Source organism: Leucopleurus acutus (assembly GCF_964270905.1).
Source record: "Leucopleurus acutus genome assembly, chromosome: 1".
Taxonomy (NCBI): Eukaryota; Metazoa; Chordata; class Mammalia; order Artiodactyla; family Delphinidae; genus Leucopleurus; species Leucopleurus acutus.
Genome location: NC_139142.1, coordinates 13,081,947 through 13,103,598, shown reverse-complemented (window position 1 = coordinate 13,103,598; position 21,652 = coordinate 13,081,947). Strand labels below are relative to the sequence as shown.

General features: G+C 42.8%; 1 protein-coding gene across 3 annotated transcripts in view; it reads right to left on the bottom strand.

The window, feature by feature from the left end:
• Positions 1–21,652, bottom strand: part of TTC7B (tetratricopeptide repeat domain 7B) — a 239,683-nt gene that overhangs the window by 73,360 nt on the left and 144,671 nt on the right. For all 3 annotated transcript variants that reach the window (XM_082841924.1, XM_082841925.1, XM_082841923.1), the window contains exons 13-15: positions 21,103–21,160; positions 15,616–15,688; positions 12,950–13,110 (exon numbers count right to left, since the gene is read on the bottom strand). In XM_082841924.1, the coding sequence (XP_082698050.1) occupies positions 12,950–13,110; positions 15,616–15,688; positions 21,103–21,160 (292 nt within the window). The remainder of the gene's footprint in view (positions 1–12,949; positions 13,111–15,615; positions 15,689–21,102; positions 21,161–21,652) is intronic.

The following is a 21,652-nucleotide window of genomic DNA, read 5'->3' as shown; positions in this document are numbered from 1 at the left end:
TCTTAAATTCAGTGGCAATTCTCATCAACCACCTACATTAAGCTCACCAATGAAGGCTACCCCCACCTGTGGTCTTGAACGTTCCTCTCCATCTGGAGAGATTCTCTGGGTGGCTTCCTGGTGGATGTGCTACAACCCTGTCCAGGTCCTTCCCGAGCATCTCCGGTGAGGGGCAGCGTGCTAAGCCAGGGGCGCCATTCACATTTTCGCCCACATCAAGGGCACGTCCTGAGTCTGCAAAGCACTGGCTAATCACCCACTGCCTTTGGGGGTCCTCTTCAGGGCTGGAAAACTCAAACATCTTCCAGAACCAAGCAAGTAAACAGGAGGTGAGCTCAGGATCTCAGGGAGTGTTTGGAGTCATGCCTGCCCAGCCTGAAGATAATTAAATCCAGACATCTTTGAAATGTGCGTTGACCTCCTGGAATTCTAAGAGATGTCTGCTCACAGGCTGCCAGACAGAAACCCTTCGTCTACAAGTCTTAAAGGGATCAAATCTGAGCGCCTGGTTTCCTCTACAAAACCCCCAAGTGCGCGCTGACTCCTGCTGGCTTTGCTAACAGGACCACCAAGGGAGGGTTTGGAGGGCACGGCTCCTGCTATGAGAGCATCTTCTCCAGGAACGAAGCCCTGTCGAGCGACCGGCACAGGCGGCTCATGGGTAAACTTCTGTCTGGGAGTTTTTACCGCTGAGGAAGTTCTTGAAATCTGACCACTTTCAGGGCCTCTGCTCGCCGTGGAAGGAGATGCCGCCCAGGGTGCTGGCAGGTCTGGGTGGGGGGGACATTCAGCACAGCTCCCAGTCGCCGTGAGCCTGACCCCAGCTCAGGCTCCCAGACCTGCTGGTTCCTGGAACATCGACACCACGCTTGTTCAGCAAAAGGAAGCATCAGGGTCAGATACCTCGCTCTGCAGGACTTAGCAGCCCCACATCCTGGCCTGGGAGGCTGCTCGGAGTGACGGCGCTGGGGACGGTCCTGCCGTCGCTTCTCGGTAGCCTGATCCCGCCTCCTCCTCATGACCCGCAGGGACTCCTGCACGATCCCGTATCAGTTACACTCTGCTTCTCATTTCAGTCAAAGTGTCAACAATCTGGAATACTCCCCCATCCTCCTCACGATATTTTTAGAACAAACAAACAACTGACATATTTAGCTGAACTAAATCACCCCAAGAAACCCCAGTTTGGCTCATTTTTCGCTCCCACTTCAGCTATTAATCTCAACTCCGATTAGCGTCCTGGAACCAGCACCTAAGCCGGAAACGACCAAGACAGGCTGACCTGAGAACATGTGTGGATTCACGCTGCCCAGACTTGGGAGACCTCCTCCCATGCCTGAGCGTGACGTTTTCATGAAGGGAGCCCTTTCATTAAGTGCCATCCACAAAGCAGCAGTCGGGATGGTTTCCTGAGCACGGTCTGACCGGGTGGAACAGGGGCCGACGGCGTGCAGGGCAGCAGGCGGCCGAGAAGCTGCCCCCAGCTCTGGTGAGCGATTCGGTGGGCAAGTGCCTTGGGCCCGGTGAGCCCTCTGCTATACAAACGTGTGAACAAGAAACATTTGGAAAAAAGTTCTCCATTGAACTATCCCGGCTCTAAAAAGAAATAAGCTATTCTGTCTGAACCACAAAGCCGTTGGTCGTCTCTAAAATTGTGAGGGGGCGAACCAAGAGCAGATCTACTGACAGGCCGCTCCCCAAAAGCCGTCTCTGCAGGATTTATTTCTGACTCGGCTGCCACGGCCTGGATCTCCCCACATTCCCACGTCTGAGGATGGGAGCTCAAGAAGAAAGATGCACTGGGGGCCCTTGTCAGGGATAAAGGCAGATGCCAAAGAGTGGGGATCCTACAATCACCTAGACCTGGAAGGAAGAGGGCTCAGCCCGATGAGACACAGACTCTAAGGCAGCCATGAAGTTCTGTAACTTAGAAATGGCAGCCTCCACCCAAAGTCAAGAAGGGCGCCAGAAAGGAAGAGAGCAGCGGGGTGCTACGAAGCTGGCCAGCTCCGTGGGACCAGGGGTGGATCAGGCATCCCGCTGGGATCACAGGCCGAATGGAGCCATGGGTCCTTGCACAGAACCTGCTCTCATGAATCCTGGCCTGTCTTATCCACGTCCTCTCTTTACCTTCTCTGTGTCCTCACGTAGCACATCATGAGGTTTGGTACACACTTGGCAGAAAGCGGGCTCTCTCACCCTTAACTGGAGGGATGTTTAAAGCAGAGCAAGTCTGACCGTCTGCAGGTGGGTGATGCATTCCCCACCAGCTGTTTGCAGCTCAGGATCCCACAGGAATGCTTAGGAGATAAATTTGAAGATTCTTTTCTTGCTCTCCTTTAGCTCTCAGGTGTTTTTGTTTTGTTTGTCATTAACTGAAAATGCAAAGACCACTACAAATGAACTGGCATTCGGCTGGACTTGTACTATTGGAGGTTTTCTCACAGGTGGCTGGGTACCTAGCAGGAGCGGTATGTGAGCCCTGAAATCAGCAGACATCATCATTTTGTCATGTAGCGGAACTCGGCAGAGTGAAAGCGGAAACAGACGCTAGACGAAACACAGGTAGACATGCTTCGCTATGAACTAAGGCTGCTCAGCAGGGTCGTCAGTGTACGAACGCGTAGTAATGTTTGCAGCAAGCTAAGCTCTGGGTTAGGGGCTGGGGATCCAGAGATCTCCAGGAAACACCCCGCATGAATTCTGAAGATGATACTCCACACTTTGAATGGTGGGACGAGATATCTAGGAGAACTTGAGACATTGTAAATGAGAGCACTGAAATAAATAAACCTTCTGCATGCCACCATCGGGGATGGCTGGCTCTGGGGTGACTGCCCTGGCCTGGCTTCTCCCAGCAGCCAGGCCTTCAGACAAGCTCTCTTCCCAGGAGGACAGGGAGACAGGCGTGCAGAACTGGAACCCTGTATCCACTAAGTACTCTACTTTGTCTCTATGATTTTGGCTACTCTGGGAACCTCATCTAAGAGTAATCATACAGTATTTGTCCTTTTGTGGATGGCTTGTTTCTCTAGCATAACATCCTCAAGGTTCATCTGTGTTGCAGCATGTCAGAATTTCCTTCTTTCTTTCTTTTTTTTTCTTTTTTTTCGAATTTCCTTCTTTTTTGAAAGCTGAATAACATTCTGTTTTATGTATGGACCAGATTTTGCTTATCCATTCATCCATCCATGGACACTTGGGTGATTTCTACCTTTTGGATATTATGAATACTGCTATTATGAACATGAGTGTACAACCTCTGTTTGAATTCCTTCCTTCAATTCTATTGAGTATTTACCCAGAAGTGGAATTGCTGGATCATATAGTAATCTATTTTTATTTTTTTGAGGAATGGCCACGCTATTTTCCAAAGCAGCTGCACCATTATACATTCCCACCAGCAGAGCACAAGGGTTCCGGCTTCGCCACATCCTCTCCAGCACCTGTTAGTATCTGTTTTTTTGTTTGTTTGTTTTTTTTTTTTAAATAATAGTCATCCTAATGGTATCTTATTGTGGTTTTGATTTGCATTTCCCTAATGACTGGTGATGCTAAGAATATTTTCATGTGCTTACTGGCCATTTGAATATCTACTTTGTAGAAATGTCTACCTAAGTCCTTTGTCCACTTTTTTTTTTTTTTTTTTTTTTGCGGTATGCGGGCCTCTCACCGTTGTGGCCTCTCCCATTGTGGAGCACAGGCTCCGGAAGCGCAGGCTCAGCGGCCATGTCTCACGGGCCCAGCCGCTCTGCGGCATGTGGGATCTTCCCGGACCGGGGCACGAACCCATGTCCCCTGTCTCAGCAGGCGGACTCTCAACCACTGTGCCACCAGGGAGCCCCTTTGTTCACTTTTTTATTCAAGTCCTTTTGCTGTTGTTGTTGTGGAAAGTTGATTTTAAATAAGCTACTGCACCACTGAATCCACTCCACTTTGGTCTGTGGTGTCGTTTAGTCTGTCACCCACTCTCCTTTGCCCAAGGATCCCCTCCCCAGCCTGTATCTGAGGAACAGGCATCCCTGGGTTGGTTACCTCGCACTCATCCCTCCCAGACATCCTTCAGGTTTCCAGTGAATCATTTCTCTAGTTTAATTAGATGAACAGCCTCTTTTCTTGAGTTCCAACTTTCTATCAAATGCAAATTTAATAGGCATGTTCATTACTCCATCACTCAGCTCAGACATAAAAATAGTCCATAACACCTGGCCTCTCAGTAATCACTACATCAAAACATTACTCAATATATTTCAACTTAAACTGAGTTTCTCTGAGACTGTGTGTGTTAAGTGAGACAGACTGAGAAAAAGGTACAATCTTACTTGCCAAGTAATGTTTTTTTTAAACCAGGTATATATACTCCACTCAAGAAAAGAATGATCCCCATCAATCTTCCTGGTTTATTGAAGAGATTAACGGAGGGTGTAGGATAAAAATCCTGTTCATCTGGATTGTTAGCCTGAAGAGGGCATAAATTACCTCTCTCTCGTCCATGGCGGCATGCCCAGCACCTCACATGGCAACTGGAATGTGGGAAGAACGCAATGCTTCTAAGGCACAGAGCACAGAGGCCAAGGCCAGGCTGCCTGGGTTCAAAGCATGACTCTGCCACTTACTAGGTACACAACTAGACAAATCACTAAACCTCCCTATGCCTTAGTTTCCTTATCTGTAAAACGGGGATGATAATACTACCAACCTTTGATGGTCTCATGATGATTAAATTAGTTTAAAATATGTGAAGTGCTGATAGGAGTCGCCTGTCACAAAGCAGTGCATAAATGCTAGTGGTTATGATTGCTAAATGAGTGAACAAATGGATGAATGAATGCATGAACGTTATATATGTTCATTTCTTTCCATACAGTTAGTTCCTGTTGATGTAAAAAGCAGCACGATTGTCTGAAAAAATCTGTTTCCACGGGTACGAAAATAGAAGACCACACACAGAAGAAGAGATTGTTTTCCAATCTGGTGGCTTGAGGATTTGTTTCAATATCTGATATATCAAAGTCGTGGATCAGAAGACACCATAATGATCCCACTTGTATTTTTATCTTTGAGAGGTTTCAAAATTTACTTTTTGTGCTTTGCGGTAACATTTGATGGTTTCTTAAGTGTGTTGTTGATTTGATGACCTCTCTGAGAGCCGGAGAATAAGTGCCTGTATGTGTTTTACTTAAGTAGGAAAGAGTAAAGTTCAAATCAACTAAAAATCTGTAATTAGGCAAGTTGTAAAACCACAATTTGTCTCAGGGCAAGAAACTACACCCTGGTGTGGCTGCCCTTAGCAGCCATTGGAAGGCTTGCTGAAATTAGAATAAAGTATCTCAGTTATACTAAAGTTCTCAAACGTGCCGCCATTGGCATGATACTATCTGGTATATTTTCCAGAGACAAAAGTTACAAACTGTCAGTTCTCATTGCGATATTTTATCTAAAAATGAATAATCCCGTGGCAGAAACACGAAGTCTGTGAGGGCCTGACCAAGCCCTGGCCACCACACTGTCTTTAGGAGAAACAATTGTTCCCAACATCACCTGGCATCTACTTCTACATTCTTGGGCCAGTGAGGAAAATTACTAAGTAAAATACAGTAATCAATTAGGAAATTTTTGCAAAGCTCTATTTTAAAAGAAGAACGATTGAGGCTCTTATACCAAGTACAAGAGAAAGCGAATCTATCAGAATCTGTGAACACTGTTCAATATAAAAATGTGTACTTTGTTAAATTTTATTTTGGAAAAAACTTACAGTGTGTTAGAGACATTTAATACATAATCAGCAAATACTAATTTTTCATCCTTTTGTTTAGGCATTTAATAGTTAAAGGGTTTAAAAAAACAAGTTTTCAACAGAAGAAAAAGGCAGTATTAGAGGAACAAAAGAGACAAGATACATACAGAAATGGCAGATGTACATTCAACCATCATTAATTATATTAAATGTGAATGGACCAAACACTTGACACAGAAGGCAGAACTTATCAGACTAAACAACAAAAGCAAGATCCAGTGATATGCCAGCTATAGGAGAAGACATACTGGAAGAAATGATGGCTGAGAATTTTCTAGAAATGATAAACAATACAAACAAGACCAATCCACAGTTTTAAAAAGTCCCCAGCAGGACCTACTCTTAGCTGTATCACAGTGAAAATGCCAAGCATCAGCAAGAATGGCAATGAAAGCAGCCAGAGAGAAAAGGCAGATGACATTAAAATGAACTAAAATTAAATCAACGGTTGACTTCTCAACAACGACAAAAGGAGCAAGATCACTGTGCTGTGAGGAAATGTGAGCTTAGAATCATAGATCTAGTTTGAAAATCTCTTTTGAGAGAAAGGCCAAATACAATTTTAGACACAGGTTGAGAAAGTTTGCCAACAACAGACCCTCACTAAAATTTCTAGGGTAATCACTAAACAACAACAACCAAAATAGAACGTTTCTCTTACAAATTAGTAAAGGAAAAATATGTAATAAAAACATAATTATTTAAAAGAAGGTAGGAAAGGAGAGGATAAGATATGAAGAAAGAGCAGGACAAATAGAAAACACAAATGAAGTGGGAGACACTAATACAAATATGTCACTATTTATAATAAATGGAAATGAACTAAATGTTCCAGATAGACTGTCAGCCTATCTGGAACAAAAAAACAAAACAGCTATATTTAATGAATACAAGAGCGCATGTAAAATATAAGAATATAAAAAGTTCAAAGAATGGAAAAAGATATTCTAAGCACACACACACACACAGTATGTGTGTATACATGTATATGTACACATATACATTTGTGTGTGCAGGTATGTGTCCATCATACAAAATAGACTTTCAGGCAAAATGAATTATGCAACTACTTACATATTGATAAAAGGTTGAATTTACTAGGAAGACATAGCAATTCTAAATTTAAATGCACCTAATAGCACAGCTTTTAAAAGGTGCATTTTAAGAGAGGCCTGCGTACCGCAAAAAAAAAAAAAAAAAAAGAAGAAAAAAAATTGCTTCAACTATGTGGTAAAACAGGACAATCTACCAATCAGAGGTAGTTTCAATATACCTCTGCTCAAAAACTGATAGATTGGGCCTCCCTGGTGGCGCAGTGGTTGAGAGTCCGCCTGCCTATGCAGGGGACACGGGTTCGTGCCCCGGTCCGGGAGGATACCACGTGCCGCGGAGCGGCTGGGTGCGTGAACCATGGCCGCTGAGCCTGTCTGGAGCCTGTGCTCCGCAACGGGAGAGGCCACAGCAGTGAGAGGGCCACATACCGCAAAAAAAAAAAAAAAAAACAAAAAAAAAAAAACTGATAGATTAAGTAGAAAAAAAAATCAATAAGAAAAAAAAGATCTGAAAAGCACAGTTGATAGCTCAACGTAATAAAATATACAAAAAATTACCCCCAAATGCAGGAAACATTCTTTTTAAGCACACATGAAATATTTATAAGTAGTGACCACATGCTGGGCCATAAAATAAGTCTCAACAAATTTCAAACTTATATTGATTATAGTCTCTGAACACAGTTCAATGAAGTTAAAAGCCCATTGACAAAAGATAAGTTAAAACAAACCCATATATTTTTAAATTATAAAATACAGTTCTAAAATAATTAATTCATCAAAAAATAATAATGGAAATTTAAAAATATTTAGAATGAAACAATAACAAAAATTTCACATATTGAAACTTGTGGTTTATAGTTAAAGGAGTACATAGCGGAATATTTTATCTTAAATGCTTATGTCAGAAAATAAGAAAGGCACAATACTAAAGAACTAAACCTCCAACTTAAAAAATTAAGAAGGAAAACCAACTAAAACAAAACAGAACAAACTCTAAGAAAATAGGAGAAAAGAAATAATAGAAATAAGGACAGAAATTCATAAAAGAGAAAGTAAATATACGGTTGAGATGATAAAAAAAACTAAAGGTTCTTTGAAAAGATCAATGTTTCAGACAGTTTTCTGGCAAGACTGTTCAAGAAAAAAAAAAGGCACATTAAACAGCAATGAGGAATGAAAAAGACCTAACCACAGATGCTGCATGACAATAAATAATTTAAAAACATTATAAACTACTCTATGGCAATAAAATTTAGAACTTAGATTAAATGGGCAAATTCTTAAAATATATATAGTATATCAAACATAGCTTAATAAAATAAGAAGTAGAAAAACCTGAATATACTATAATCATTTTTAAAAAGCATCAGAAGTCCTTCCATGGAAAAAAAGACCAGTCCCAGATGGGTTTATAGGCAAATTCTACCCAAACTTATTATTCTAGGAACAAATAATTCACATCTTACACAAAGATTCCAAAACACACAAAAAAGAGCTACTCTAACTCATTTTATGAGGCCGGCCTAACCTTGATGCAAAAACCTGACGAGCATATAATGAGAAAGGAAAATTACAAGCTAGTTCACACATGAACATAAATGTAAATGTTCTTTAAAAAAACTAGTAAACTGAATCCATTAAAAAACTAATAGATCATGATCATGTTGGGCTTATTCCAAGAATGCAAGGTTAATTTAACATTTAAAAATATCAATTAATATAACATTCACAGATTAAAGGAGTAAAATCATATAATCATCTCAATAAATACTGAAAAAACATTTGATAAAATTCAATATCAATTCATGATGAAAAAAAAAAAAACTCTTAGCAAGGCTTCTTGGAAGAAGGAAATTTCCCTAAACTCTTAATAGAGGTTTAAATAGACAAGCATGGAATTTTTTTCAGGTAACTAGGAATAAACCTAGTAAACATCAACAAAATCTTTATAAAGAAAATTATAAAGCTTCATTTAAAAAGTATTTTCTAAAGGCCTAAATAATTAGAGATATCTAATTTTCCCCAAACTAAGCTATTCGATTAAATGTAATTCCGATCAAAATCTCAACAGATTTTTTCGGTGGAACGTGAAAAAACCAATTTGAAAATTTATACGGAGGCTCAAAGGCCTGAGGGCAGCCAGGATATCCCTGAGGAGCAAGTTACAGGGGTGGACTGACCTCATGTATAATAAAGTTGTAAGAATGACGATAGAGGGGCTTCCCTGGTGGCGCAGTGGTTGAGAGTCCGCCTGCCGATGCAGGGGACGCGGGTTCGTGCCCCGGTCCGGGAAGATCCCACATGCCGCGGAGCGGCTGGGCCCGTGAGCCATGGCCACAGAGCCTGCGTGTCCGGAGCCTGTGCTCCGCAATGGGAGAGGCCACAACAGTGAGAGGCCCGCGTACCGCAAAAAAAACCAAAACCAAAACAAACAAAAAAAAGGATGACGATAGAGAGGCAGTCACACAGAGGTGGGCACCCTGAACCCATGGAACCAAGTGGAAAGCTCACAGACAACTCCTCACACAGATGGACGTTTGGTTTAAGACAAAAGTGGCCCTGGGGAGAAACCGCAAAAGGAATCTTTTCAATACATGTGGCTGGACAATTGGGTATCCACATGGGAAAAAATTACCCTGGATCCCTTACACCTCACATACATAAAACAGTCAATTCCAGACGGACTCCTAGCCTCAAGGATGAAAGATAACATGAGAGAGCTTGAGAAGATAACTTAGGAAAGGTCTCTTAAACTAGACAGAGAAGTACTACCCATGGATATGATTGATACATTCAACTATACTTTAAAATTAAGAACTTCTGTTCATCAAAAGGTATCATTAAGAGAAAGGAAAGACAAGACACAGATTGGGAGAAGCTTTTTACAACGCATATAACCAACAAAAGCATTTTTAATCATAACATAAAGAAATCTTACAAATTAGTATGAAATGGACAACCAGATTAGAAAAGAAGAAAGACTTCTATATGTGCCTCATAAAAGAGAAAAGTGAAATGACCAATAAACACATGAAAAAGGTGTTCAACCTCATTAATAATGAGGACATGCAACTTAAACTCACAGTGTAATACCATTAACCAGCAGCCAACAAGTCTGAGGGCACCAAGTGTTGGTGTCTGGAGTTGCGTGGCCCCGTGGGCACTGCTGCTGGAGATGTAAACAGACACAACCGCTATGGAGAACAGTTTGGAATTATTTGGTAAAACTGAAGATACACGCATCCTATGACTCAACAATTCCGCTCCTAGGTGTCTACCTGACGAAATGCTTGCACATGGGCACCAGGAGGACTGTGCAAGGATATTTACAGCAGCATCGTTCGTGTAACAGCTGAAAACTGAAAACAACCCACATATCCGCTTACGGTAAACTAGAAAAAGAAATCTTGGTATATTTATACAATAAAGTACTATTTGTCAGTATAAATGAATAAATTGCTGTTGTATGCAAGAAGGATGACCCTCAGAAACACAATGTTAAGCAATGAAAGTGAGTGGTGTAAGGAGATCATTAAAAATTTTTTTAGAATTCAGGATGGTGGTTAACCCGTGCAGGGAGAGGTCAGGGAAGAGGACAGCAGGAGTGCACAGGAAATTCACAGGCAACATTAATGTTCTTTTTCTTAAGTTAAGAAGTGGGTATACATAGGTTAGTTGTATTATTATTTTGAATAGATTTAATAAATAGTCTTTTGCTTCTACTCAATATTTAATCATTTTAAAGGATTCTAAAACATTACATTTGAAGACACTGTATCAGTAGTAATACTATTAATATGAATGCCTCTCAATTACTGAGTGATCACCATGTATGAATGCCTTCAATGCACTGACCAGGACAGCTCACTGCCACTGGGGGAGCCCCTGGTCTCTCCAGGGTTACCCGTCCTTACTGTCACCATGAAGTGATAAAAGATGGTGGCTAAGTATCTTGAATACGTTTAACGGAGACCAAAAGGCTCTGTAATTCTCTGCATCAGGCTAAGAGGCTAGTGAAATCACTTCTTGGTTCAACAGTCGGACAGGCCTGACCCTAGCAGAGGGAAGGGGCCGAGGGAACATCCACTACATACTCAGTCTGTGGTAGGTTGTGGCTGCTGGGACACGAGAGACACGAGGACATCCCCGGCTTCCGAAAGTCTGCAGCCCTCTGGAGACAAGCTTGTCACAAACATACGGATAATGCTACATGGCAGTTGGGACAGGTGCCCACGTAATCTCATTTAGGTTGGTGTTGAAATGTTTCAGCCAGGTTGGGAAGAAACCATGGGATCCACTGACTATATCTGGCCCCAACTTTTAATAAAGTATTCTTGGGAGGAAGAAGTTTCCCATCACAAAGGAAGAAATACAAATATTTAAAAAGCAAGCAAGTCATCAGAGGCTCTCAGCCCTGCTGCCATATGCTTTGCTTTTTTGAGCTTACAGCTTAACATTAAAATAACAGGCTCGCATTCCTCAAATACCTCTACTGCTGTTCCTTACTTCTACTACTTGAAAAGGCTGTCAGCTGCTGTCACTTGGAGGCATTACCATATTAGCCACCACTGTTTACTGCTTACCGTGCAGTGTGGCTGTTAGTTTAATAAGCCTCCTCTCCTCTCAGATGACACCCCAGGCTGTCTACGCAAGGGCCACACGCTGGAGTCTGACATCTAACATCTAACAAACATCCAATGAAGGTGCTGGGCTTGGGAGGCAGGGGCAGCCACTTTATAAGAGTATTGATGAGAGAAACTGAATTCAGTTGCATCAGGCTCTACTCTACTGAGGGCTAAAGGGCCGAGTATTTTTGAAAGTGCTTTAACCACTTGACGGTTCCGCGGGCTGACCAGCTTTGGATAAAATCCAGAAATGCACTGTGTGCATTTTGAGATGTACTCCGTGAGCAGGTGGCAAAGCTCTTTAATTCTCTCTGCATAAATGGCTGAACCTACAAGAGAAATCCCTAGTCAGAGGTTTCCTGGATTATAAGGAGACTTTTCTCGATGGGGAGAAGAGAAGTGCCCTTTTCACTTGAAGACAAAGAAACGTTTGTAATGGAAACGTGTGAACCGATTTTCTGAGCGGAGTTTGCTGAAACGCACTGATTTAAACCACAGTGAGGGGATGAGGCAGAGAAATAAAGCCAAGGCGGGTCCACTTAAAATTTGCATTATTTCTGGAAGTGGAGAGAGCCTGCCTTCCCTTCTCCCCCTGCCCCAGGCCGCCCCCGCCCACTGCTGACCCTGCCACTTAGACGATGAGAACCTGCCAGCCTGCGGGACTGTTTACTGTTTCTGGCCACTGTGTACTGGTTACTAAGCTACTCCACTGAGGATAAAATGAGTAGCCCAAAAGACAATGGCCTTCTCAACAAAGCCTAATCAACAGGCCTGGATTCAGGGATTCAGAGGGAAGAGGTGAAGAAGCAGACAATTCCAGCACATGGCAGTGTGTAATGACAATTAGGTTACGAACAAACACTGCTGACTGATTTAAGGAATTCCATTTCCTAGAGAATAAACCTAAGACACAAAGAGGTCAGGTATCCAGATCAAAGTTGCCTAAAATACAGTAATCACCTGGAAGTAATGGGAGTCCTTTATGGAACGTGGGACAAACAAGCTACAAAGCAATGTTTCCCAAATTTCAGTCATTGGAGTTTGTTCAACATAGCTTTTGCCATATCCATGTATATTAATATTTCCCTTTAAATTCACTTTAAAACAACTCATTTAAAAATTCTTAGTCTCCCTCTAAGCAATAATTTCTATGAAATCACACTTTGATAGGCAGCTGTATTTTCTCTAATGTACATTTTAAAATGCGTAGCTATTAAAATAAAAATGTTCATCCACAATGCATTTAAAATCATCTTGTATGTCTCAAAGGTACACAATGGGAAAGAATGGATAAAGTATTTCAACTCAGGTTGACCTGAAGACTATGTTTGTTTCTAAATATCATGAAAAAACAAGAGTAAAGGGGATTCTGTACTATTTACCACCAGGAAGTGCATGAAGGACTTAGATAGATTGGGAGAAGTAAATTCAATACCTTCTGTGTAAGGAAAAGCAAGTCCAGTATCACTTACATAAAATTTTCTGGATATTCACTCAGGGCCATGTCAATGATATTCAGAGCATCATGGTAATGCTTTTGTGCTGACAACAGGAGGGCAAGGAGGTGCAGGGAGTTGGCATCATCGCCTTGAAGTTGAAGAGCTTGGCGGACATACCCCAGAGCCTCTGGTATCTGGTTTAAAACAAAACCAGAAAGAATTTTTAAACACACACACACACACACACACACACATAGAGCCACCATTTCAGTATCTGATTCTCTGTATATATCAGGAGTTGTTTCACCATGTGCCACACTCAGATTTTAAGCCATCTTCACGGCAGCCCCAGGATATTAACCACAAACACGAAAACAGAGGCCCCCTTCAAGCAACAGTATGACTAATGAAGTGATACAAGAGACTCTGTTTCTCAGTATAACTGCCAATACCAAATCGTTTACTTCTCCCTAAATAATTTGTCTCTTTTTCCACAAAACTGATTTACTTTCGATTATGCCCAAGATAATTTCACTCTAAATGGAGAAACATAACAAATTCCCAGCAGTTTTTATTGGAATGAAACTGACTTAGCTGAACTGTTCTGATTTTTTAAGTAGTACTGAAATTAAACTGCTTGATAAGTTTCAGAACCTTAAACAGAGCTTTCCAAAGGATCAGACACCTGTGATTCTTTTCAAGTCCCTTTGTCCTGCATCTCCGTTAGACATCAAGGAACTATGCAAACAAACTAACCAACCCCACACCTTTCCAAACTACAATCCAAAGGAACTCCACCCAAGAAACAAACTGCAATGCCACATACACAGCAGGTGTATCCAAATTTAAGTAGGACCAGATACAACCTTAACCTTCAAAATCCAACAGCTCTTCAAGACTTTCTTCAAAATCACCCAAGCACAAGGGTGGATAAAATGCATACATAATGGGTATCTGAACACCCGAGATTCTGTGCAGGTTTAACAGTACCTAGGGAGAATTAGAACCTGAAGCTGGATTTCAAAACAGGCTCAAGACTGAAGCATTCTTACACGGTCACCCCAGGGACTCCTTTCTGTCTCCCCTCCAACTCCGGGCCCTGGCTGGACCTCTTCTCAGCTCTCCTGCTTCTTCCCAAACCCTCAGTAACCTCACTCCTTAGTAGGAAACCGTGACTTCTGTCTTCACCAAATCTATTCGTTTCCTTCTCCGAAATACCATTTTTGATGCATGTAAGTTAAAAATGCTGGTTACAGAGGCTTTCTGTTTTGAGCTGTAGAATCCCAGCTATCACAGCAGGAAGAGATCATCCGGCCCTACATGTCACTTCATGAAGTGAACCCAGAAGGCTCCATCTACTGCGCCCCTCCCCAGGGGCACAGGCTGCTGTGTAAACAGCACTGGTGTTCTGGGAGGGTCAAAAGGCAGGTACACTCATGATATCCGTTTTTAGGGATGACTAGCATAATCAGGAAAAAACTGATACAGGGTGCAAAGTGAGGTCCTTAAGGCCTAGGCGGACTTGAAGGAATTCGAAGCTGGTTCCTTCATTCAATGAGTATTAGTGAGGGCCTACCACGTGTCAGGCAGTGTCCCTGCTGCCAGCGCAAAGCAGTGATGACAGATGTGGGTTCCTGCCCTCAGGGAACCTAAGGTCTAGTGAGAAAGATACTGAACAAGAGGGCTGGGCAAGAGGAAGCAGAGGAACAGGCTGCTATGGGAAGGGGGCTTCAAGGAGGAGGCGAGCGGAGCTCCTGGAGGAGGAGAGAGACTGGACGGTCGGTCACCCGCCCACAGCTGTCTCTGCAGCAGCTCGTGGTCAGGCCAGCTGTGAGCCACACCATGCCAGGTGAGCTCTCTTGGTTTCCTTGGTCCCCAGGTCGCCAAGGGGAGCCACTTCTTGGCACCATTCCCTGGCCTCCGGGAAGTCAGATACATGTGGACAGCCCAGGCCTGCCAGGGGAATGGCATGTCTGGGGAACTGACCTTCGATTCACCCTCCCGTCAGCACTTAGGATTGTGCTGGGGTTACCACCAGTGTCTTGCACGTGGTGGGCAGGCAGACATGGGGCCGGAGTCTCCTGAACAGCTGGGAGGGAACGGGAGGGTATGAGAATGGCAAAGGCAGCTTCTGGAAGCTACCGCTGGGAAGATGAAGACCAACAAAGCTTGCACCTCCAGCAAGGAGAATACTGTCGAGTCTCCTATTTTGAGGAGACACTGTGTGTAATTGTTCGTATCTTCTACATATTTGAAAGGAACTGGTCTCTTTTGTCTACACTCGCTGGCATCTTCCTGTCAATCACTGATACCCTTATGACACCCAGGCCTCACAAGTGACTAAATCCCCACCATGCAGCTCACCACTGGGCTCTGTTAGCAAGGGACAGAGGCTGTCTGAGGACTCCTCCGTCAGGGTCTACATCATGTGCTGCATCCCCTGTTGCCATCTGACCCCAGGTGGGGCCCTCCAGATTTGCGGATTTAATCTCCAAAAGCAGAGCCTGCCTGCCTTGTGTCTTCACAGTTGATGCTCCAATTGACCGAAACACCAGGGTCTTCGCTGCGAGGAGGCAGCGGCCTCTGAGGAGAGTCCCTGGCTCCAGGTCAGCCTCAGGTGAAGGAAAGCAGGTCAGCTACTCCCTCAAACTGTATCAAGACGGAACAGGCACCAAGTGTGGGAACACTGGAGAACTGACCTGTCTGGAGATGGCAAGCTGCAGAGCCAGGTAGAAAGCTGCTTGGTGATCCGTAGGTGACAAGCTGTGGGCCCTGAAAAAGTATTTGCAGCTATTAGCACATGAGAGAGGCCATTTGTACTTTCCATGTCAAACAAGTACTCCCATTTGTATTTTTATTTATACCAAGGCCCCATATTTTTTTTAATTAATTTTTATTGGAGTATAGTTGATTTACAATGTGTTAGTTTCTGCTGTACAGAAAAGTGAATCAGTTATCCATATGTCTACCCTTTTTTACATTCTTTTCTCATATAGGTCATTACGGAGTATCGAGTAGAGTTCCCTGTGCTATACAGTAGGTTCTTATTAATTATGTTACCAAGGCCCCATATTTAATTTAACTATTTAATGTTTCATTTAAACTCTCCTCCTCTGTCCACGAACAAATGGCATGCATGTTTCCTCTTGCCACTGTACACGGGAATGACACAGGAGCATGTCTCTGTTTTGTTTAGCATCTGAAATGGCAGCCCATGGGCTTGACTTTGAGAAGGAGCCTGGGGCTGAAGAAGCCACAGGCCCCGAGGTCTGACCTCCCCAGCAGACGCCTCCCTTGGGCTGAGCAGGAGAGGTCCATGTGTCACGCTGGGACACGGTGAGGCTGTGAGCATACTTGGCAAGGCGACAGCTGCTTTGGTTAAGTTTTCGCCTGGTCTTAACACTACTTTATCCAAATTTCTGGATTTCAGAGAAACCATATGAAAATCAAAGGCCCGGCTTTGCTTATAAAATGAGGTTTTTGTTTTTTGATGAACTATAGAGAGAAATGGAGGATATTCATTCAGTCTTTTGAAGCTTCTACTAAGTTCCATGCAGTTTAACTAATTACATGCAACCAAGACATGTAAGACTTTGTGGCCAGACACCAGACTTAGTCTATCAACTGGCTTTTGACACCAATGGGAAGAGGCTATGCTGACCTCCTACTTGATGGCAGACACGTCATTCTTGCTTTTATGTGGAAGTCAACTGTATCTTACCACAAGCAACTGGGGGGAACTAGGGGGTGGGGGATGTTCTCTGTCCTTTTTTTTAACCTTAAGAGCAAAACTCCCATCCCTGGGGAATCTTCACTAGTAAGTTTGCCTCCAGACACTGCCTTAGGACTATTCTCACTTTAGTCTAAGAGGCTGAGGCGGAGGATTTGCCTGTGTTGCCCTTTGAGATGTCTTATTTCTAGCAGAGGCCTACTCAGCATGCCCCAGTTTTTATTACTTGACAGGCATTGGTTTTTCCATGAATTTATACATCAAAGAATATTTTTCTTTGGTGTTCATAAAAAGTGAGATTGGAATGTCATGGTTTCTGTCTCTCCCAATTATTCAGGGAAAATGAATACAAAATGGATTATGAAGAGACTTTGAATTTAGCATTATTTATTTTATCTCATCTTCTTTCACAATTAAACCAGCTTTCTACAACCCTCAAAAAGAATTCCACAGAGCTATAATTTTCTCAGCACAGTCTAGAGTTTTTACAAATGAAGTTAAATCACATCACGGTTGTTTCTACCCAACACCAACCAAGTGAAAAGCTGACAATGGTCTGGTGAACTCAGGGTGTGATAAGAATAGTTCTGACCAAAGGCCCTACCTTAGCCTCTTCAAATGATTATTAACTGGTAGCCACAGCACTAAGAAACAAACAGAAGTGCTAGAAATCTTGGCATCGCTGGGGTACATTAGGACAACATCGGAAGAATCGTCAACTTGGCCAATAATGAATATCCAACAGCCAAATTTCTAATGAGGCACAACTTAAGCAGACACATTTAAAAAAAAAACCTTATTTCAGTAATTTGGCTAATACGTTAAACTGGCCACTTTAGCCTATGAAAGAAAAGAGGAAACATGGAGATGCTCAGAAAAACTAGAAAAAGTGCAAGATGTTCATCTCAGGTAGAGTCCTGAAAACGTGCTCCAGTTGCGCGGGACAACTTCGGCAGCTAGGCTTCCTGTGACAACACCACATTTGTATGCCCACAGAAAATGTGCTTGACAGAAATCATCAAGCAATGCAGGTGAGAAGAAGGACATTAGTGATCTTGAAAACTGCAAGCTTGCTGGACTCTGTATGTGAATTTAGAGCAGTGCTATGAATCCCATTCCCACGCTGTGAGCACCTGGTGAGGCTGCTAAGAGAAAATCAGAGACCTAAAAAATGTCACTACAGGGGTGCTCACAAAGTGCTTCCCTTGTCAAAGCACCTCCATACTCATTAATTCCATTTTTATTCCATAGGAAAAGAAAGAATAGCAAGACACTGGCCCACTGAGGGCACCCATCTATCCACCCATCCATCCATCTACCCCTTCATCTCTCCATCCATCCATCCATCCATCCACTCACCCATCCATCCACATTATGCAGTACCTACTGTGATGCCAGGCCCTGTGCTAACTTTTAGGGAGCTTGGAGATGAATAATACAAGTGCCTTTCCTTGAGGAGCTCCCCCCAACACCACAGAGGGGGAGACCTAAATGATCATTACAGTGCAGTACGAGCAGTGCCCTGAGAAGGGTATGCCAGACTGGTACTGGAGTGCATGCGATGGGCCTCCCAGATCACCTGGCTAAAACTTAGACCGCCCTGAGGTCCACCCCATCATTCTCCTGAACTCTGGCTCCAACATCCTCTGGAGCTGAACCAAGAATACAGAGACAGCTGATCAATTTTGACCCTGGTCCATTAAGACATGTACCCCTTGTAACAATAATAACTACAATTTATGAAGCATCTACCATTAAGCATCTTGTTCGAGAACATCAAGCAAAAGAGGTAAAGCCAGAAGTGAAATTCCGAGGCCTGGTCTCTCCACCGTATCACCCTGCTGCCTTATTTAGCCAATTCTCCTTGAAGTCCCCTTCAATCCTGATTACAGGAGACATGGGATTAGTGTATCATTATGTTAAGAAAGAAAAGTGCAAACCTGGTTAAATCTATTACTCAGGGACCTCCCATTACTTACACATATAGGATGACCCACTTGTCCTGGTTTGTCCTGTATTTTCCTGGTGTTTGCACTGAAAGTCCCATATTCTGGGAAACTGCTCAGTTCCCAACAAACCGGGCTGGCTGGTCACTCCATACCCACAAAACATACCACATTCAAACTTAAATTCAAGCTAGGAGTGGGAGAGGAAAATAAAAGTGAGATTGTGAGATTGTGTCCCTTCTACCACACTGAGTGATAAACACCAGTGACACCACGCAGCCCGGATTCCTGCATGCTGGGGGGCAAGTCACTGAGACATGCGCTCGACTGTTTCCAGCCTGGCTTTTCTCTGCAGGATGTGAGAGCCCCCAGGAGCCACCACTGAGATCAATACAGCATCTTAGAAAGCTTTGCAAACAACAGTTTTTCTTCACTATAATTTTGTACAGGACATATGAACTGGTTCAGCCTCTTGGGCTGAGCTTATGAGTGTATGAACAGCTGAGGGTCTCAACATTAAGATGCAATCATGCAACTGGGATGTCTTCAAAAATCACCTCTCTGAATCCAGGAGAGAGCAAACCTTTCTGAATTCTGACTCCAGTCACAATTGAGTTAATTTTCACACGCTGTATCTGCAACCTCACCACTTTTTGAGATGCACCGTGTTCTTTTTAAACAAAATTTGCTAAACAATAGTATTAACAGAATTGTGGGGAGAAGATTTAAAATATATAGTAAGAAAATATTTCTCATCCAAGTGATTTTTAAATACTCATTTACATGTAAGAAGTAATACAGATCCTTCTTATTTACTTAAAATCTTTCCCTTATAGACTTCTGTACAGTACACTAGGATAGTCCTAGTTCATGTGTACTTGAAACCAAATATTTTTATTACTTTGAAAAATACCCTTAAATACACATAAATACAAATTTAGGTTAGCCTTCCCCAATAGAGTCACGTAGGTTAGTAGGATTTTATTCCGCTTTATTCCCATATGAACTAATATTTTAAAAATCCCTTTGAATTAGAAACTAAGCAAAAGAGGAACAAAAAGAAATTCAGGCCAATGGAACAGCTGTTATATAACATGAAGTTATGAATTCTGCGGCTCAAGGCAGACCACCACCATGGCTGTTTTTAGAGAGCCAGTAAGATGAGCTGATTTAAGGAAAGTGAAACAGTGAAACAGATGTAATGACCACTTTCTTAGGCATCCATGTGTGGGTTTTACAAACTAGGACTGGAAAATTTAAAACTCCAAATCATTTGAAATGGAAATGCTTTCCACACTCCGTGCTGAAGGATATCAACAAAAACTTAGCACAGAGATAGGAGGTCTGTTTGCTGCTGTCAGTTGGTACCTTCTGTCATTAACCAGTCTGGGACTGGCAGCGTGAAGGAGCTATGGGCACGCCTGCTAGGAAATGGAAAGAAAAGAGATGAAAGTGTTTCAGACTAACTGAAACAAAGTGCTAATGATTTCGTGATAAAAAGGAGCATGTACACTGTGACAAACCTACAGGCAGCGCTAGTTCTAAGGAAAGAAATCTAACAACGGTTATTAGGTATTGAGAGGTCCTCATAAAACTTTTGGTTAAGTAACTAAGTTTCTAATGTAATTCCAAGAAATCAAGTAACTCAGGTATATTTAAGCTGACAGGATCAATACCAATTCTAGATTGGACATCATGGGGCTATACTTTCAGACAGTGATTCATGTTAGTGATTTATTATGCCTGCAGTAAGAATAAAATGAGGGAAGTGTGGTGTAGTAGGTACCAGAGAAGCCAGTCAGCGTCAGAGACCTTGACCTTCCTGACCTCAATAGCTACAGGATTCCGGCTCTTCATCCCTGCATCTCGGTCCCTCACCTGCAGTGAACACACGACTTGTTCCATCTACCTTATTGGTGTGGGGTGAGGATCAAGTAAGGGGTGTGAAAGGCCACTGTGACATGCAAGCGGTCTCTAATTATAAGGCCTTCTCCTAATTTCATGAAAGGTACAGTGATGGAGATAAGCATAAGGTATTATGGAGCATGGAGGGGATGGAGAGGCCTGGGACCTGCTGGCCTGACTGTCTTATAAGTATTTCAGAGACTGCCCTAAAATCTGGCCTTTTCATTTCGTAATATAAAAATCTGCAGATTGACATGTTAAAAAAAAAAAGGTTGCAAAGAATGATGCTTTTTCTAGATGATAAAAAATGTCTTTAATAAAAGGAATCATCTCCCTAGACATAAAAAAGTACCTCTCTTAGAGCTGAAATCGCTTTATTAGGAATGAATAAAATGTGCCCGAATGAATAAACATATCAAGAATGCAGATTTACATGGCAACAAGTGATGCAGCAAGTTTTATACTGTCTGTTCGGTACTCGAGAGGAAAGACTCCCAGGGGTAAAACACTGTTTACATAATCTTTATAAATATCTCTTCTTTTTATACTTATCATACTTTGGTGTCATTATGTACAGCCGAGTGAAAAGATGAACTCCCACTCACCTCTGAAATGCAAGAAGCGCCTTTCTCTGTAGGACCTCCTGCATCCCTCGCAAAGAAGCTAAGAAAAGGGTTCGATTAGTCAGTGGCATGGGAGATCAGGGAGTTTCTGACAAATAGAAAACTCATCACAAAAAACTAAACATTTGACTGGATTAAGAGCAACAAATTCCGGGAGCTTATGTGCCCAGTCCTGTCCCAGGCACTCTCGAGGATGGGAAACGAAGGCCGTGTAAGCCTGAGGCCCTTGCACTTGTTGGGCATAACTTTGGAACCATGCCAAGGCGAGAGTGAGAGTTGGCTGGTCACTCTTGGTACCCCCAGGAATAGCAGCCTGTCTTCAAAAGACCAGCTGGGAACTCCAGAGAGGAAAACATTCTCAAGGGCAGGCATGTAATTCACGGGTGAAGAATGGCTCTGCCAGAATGGAAGAGAAGAGATTCAAGCCCCAGTGGGTGGATTTGACGGCCTTCAGAGTTCCTTCTGGCACCGAAAACCAAGGACACTAGCCTGATGCCATGGAAGGCCAGTTTAATTCACAGAGGCAATGGCT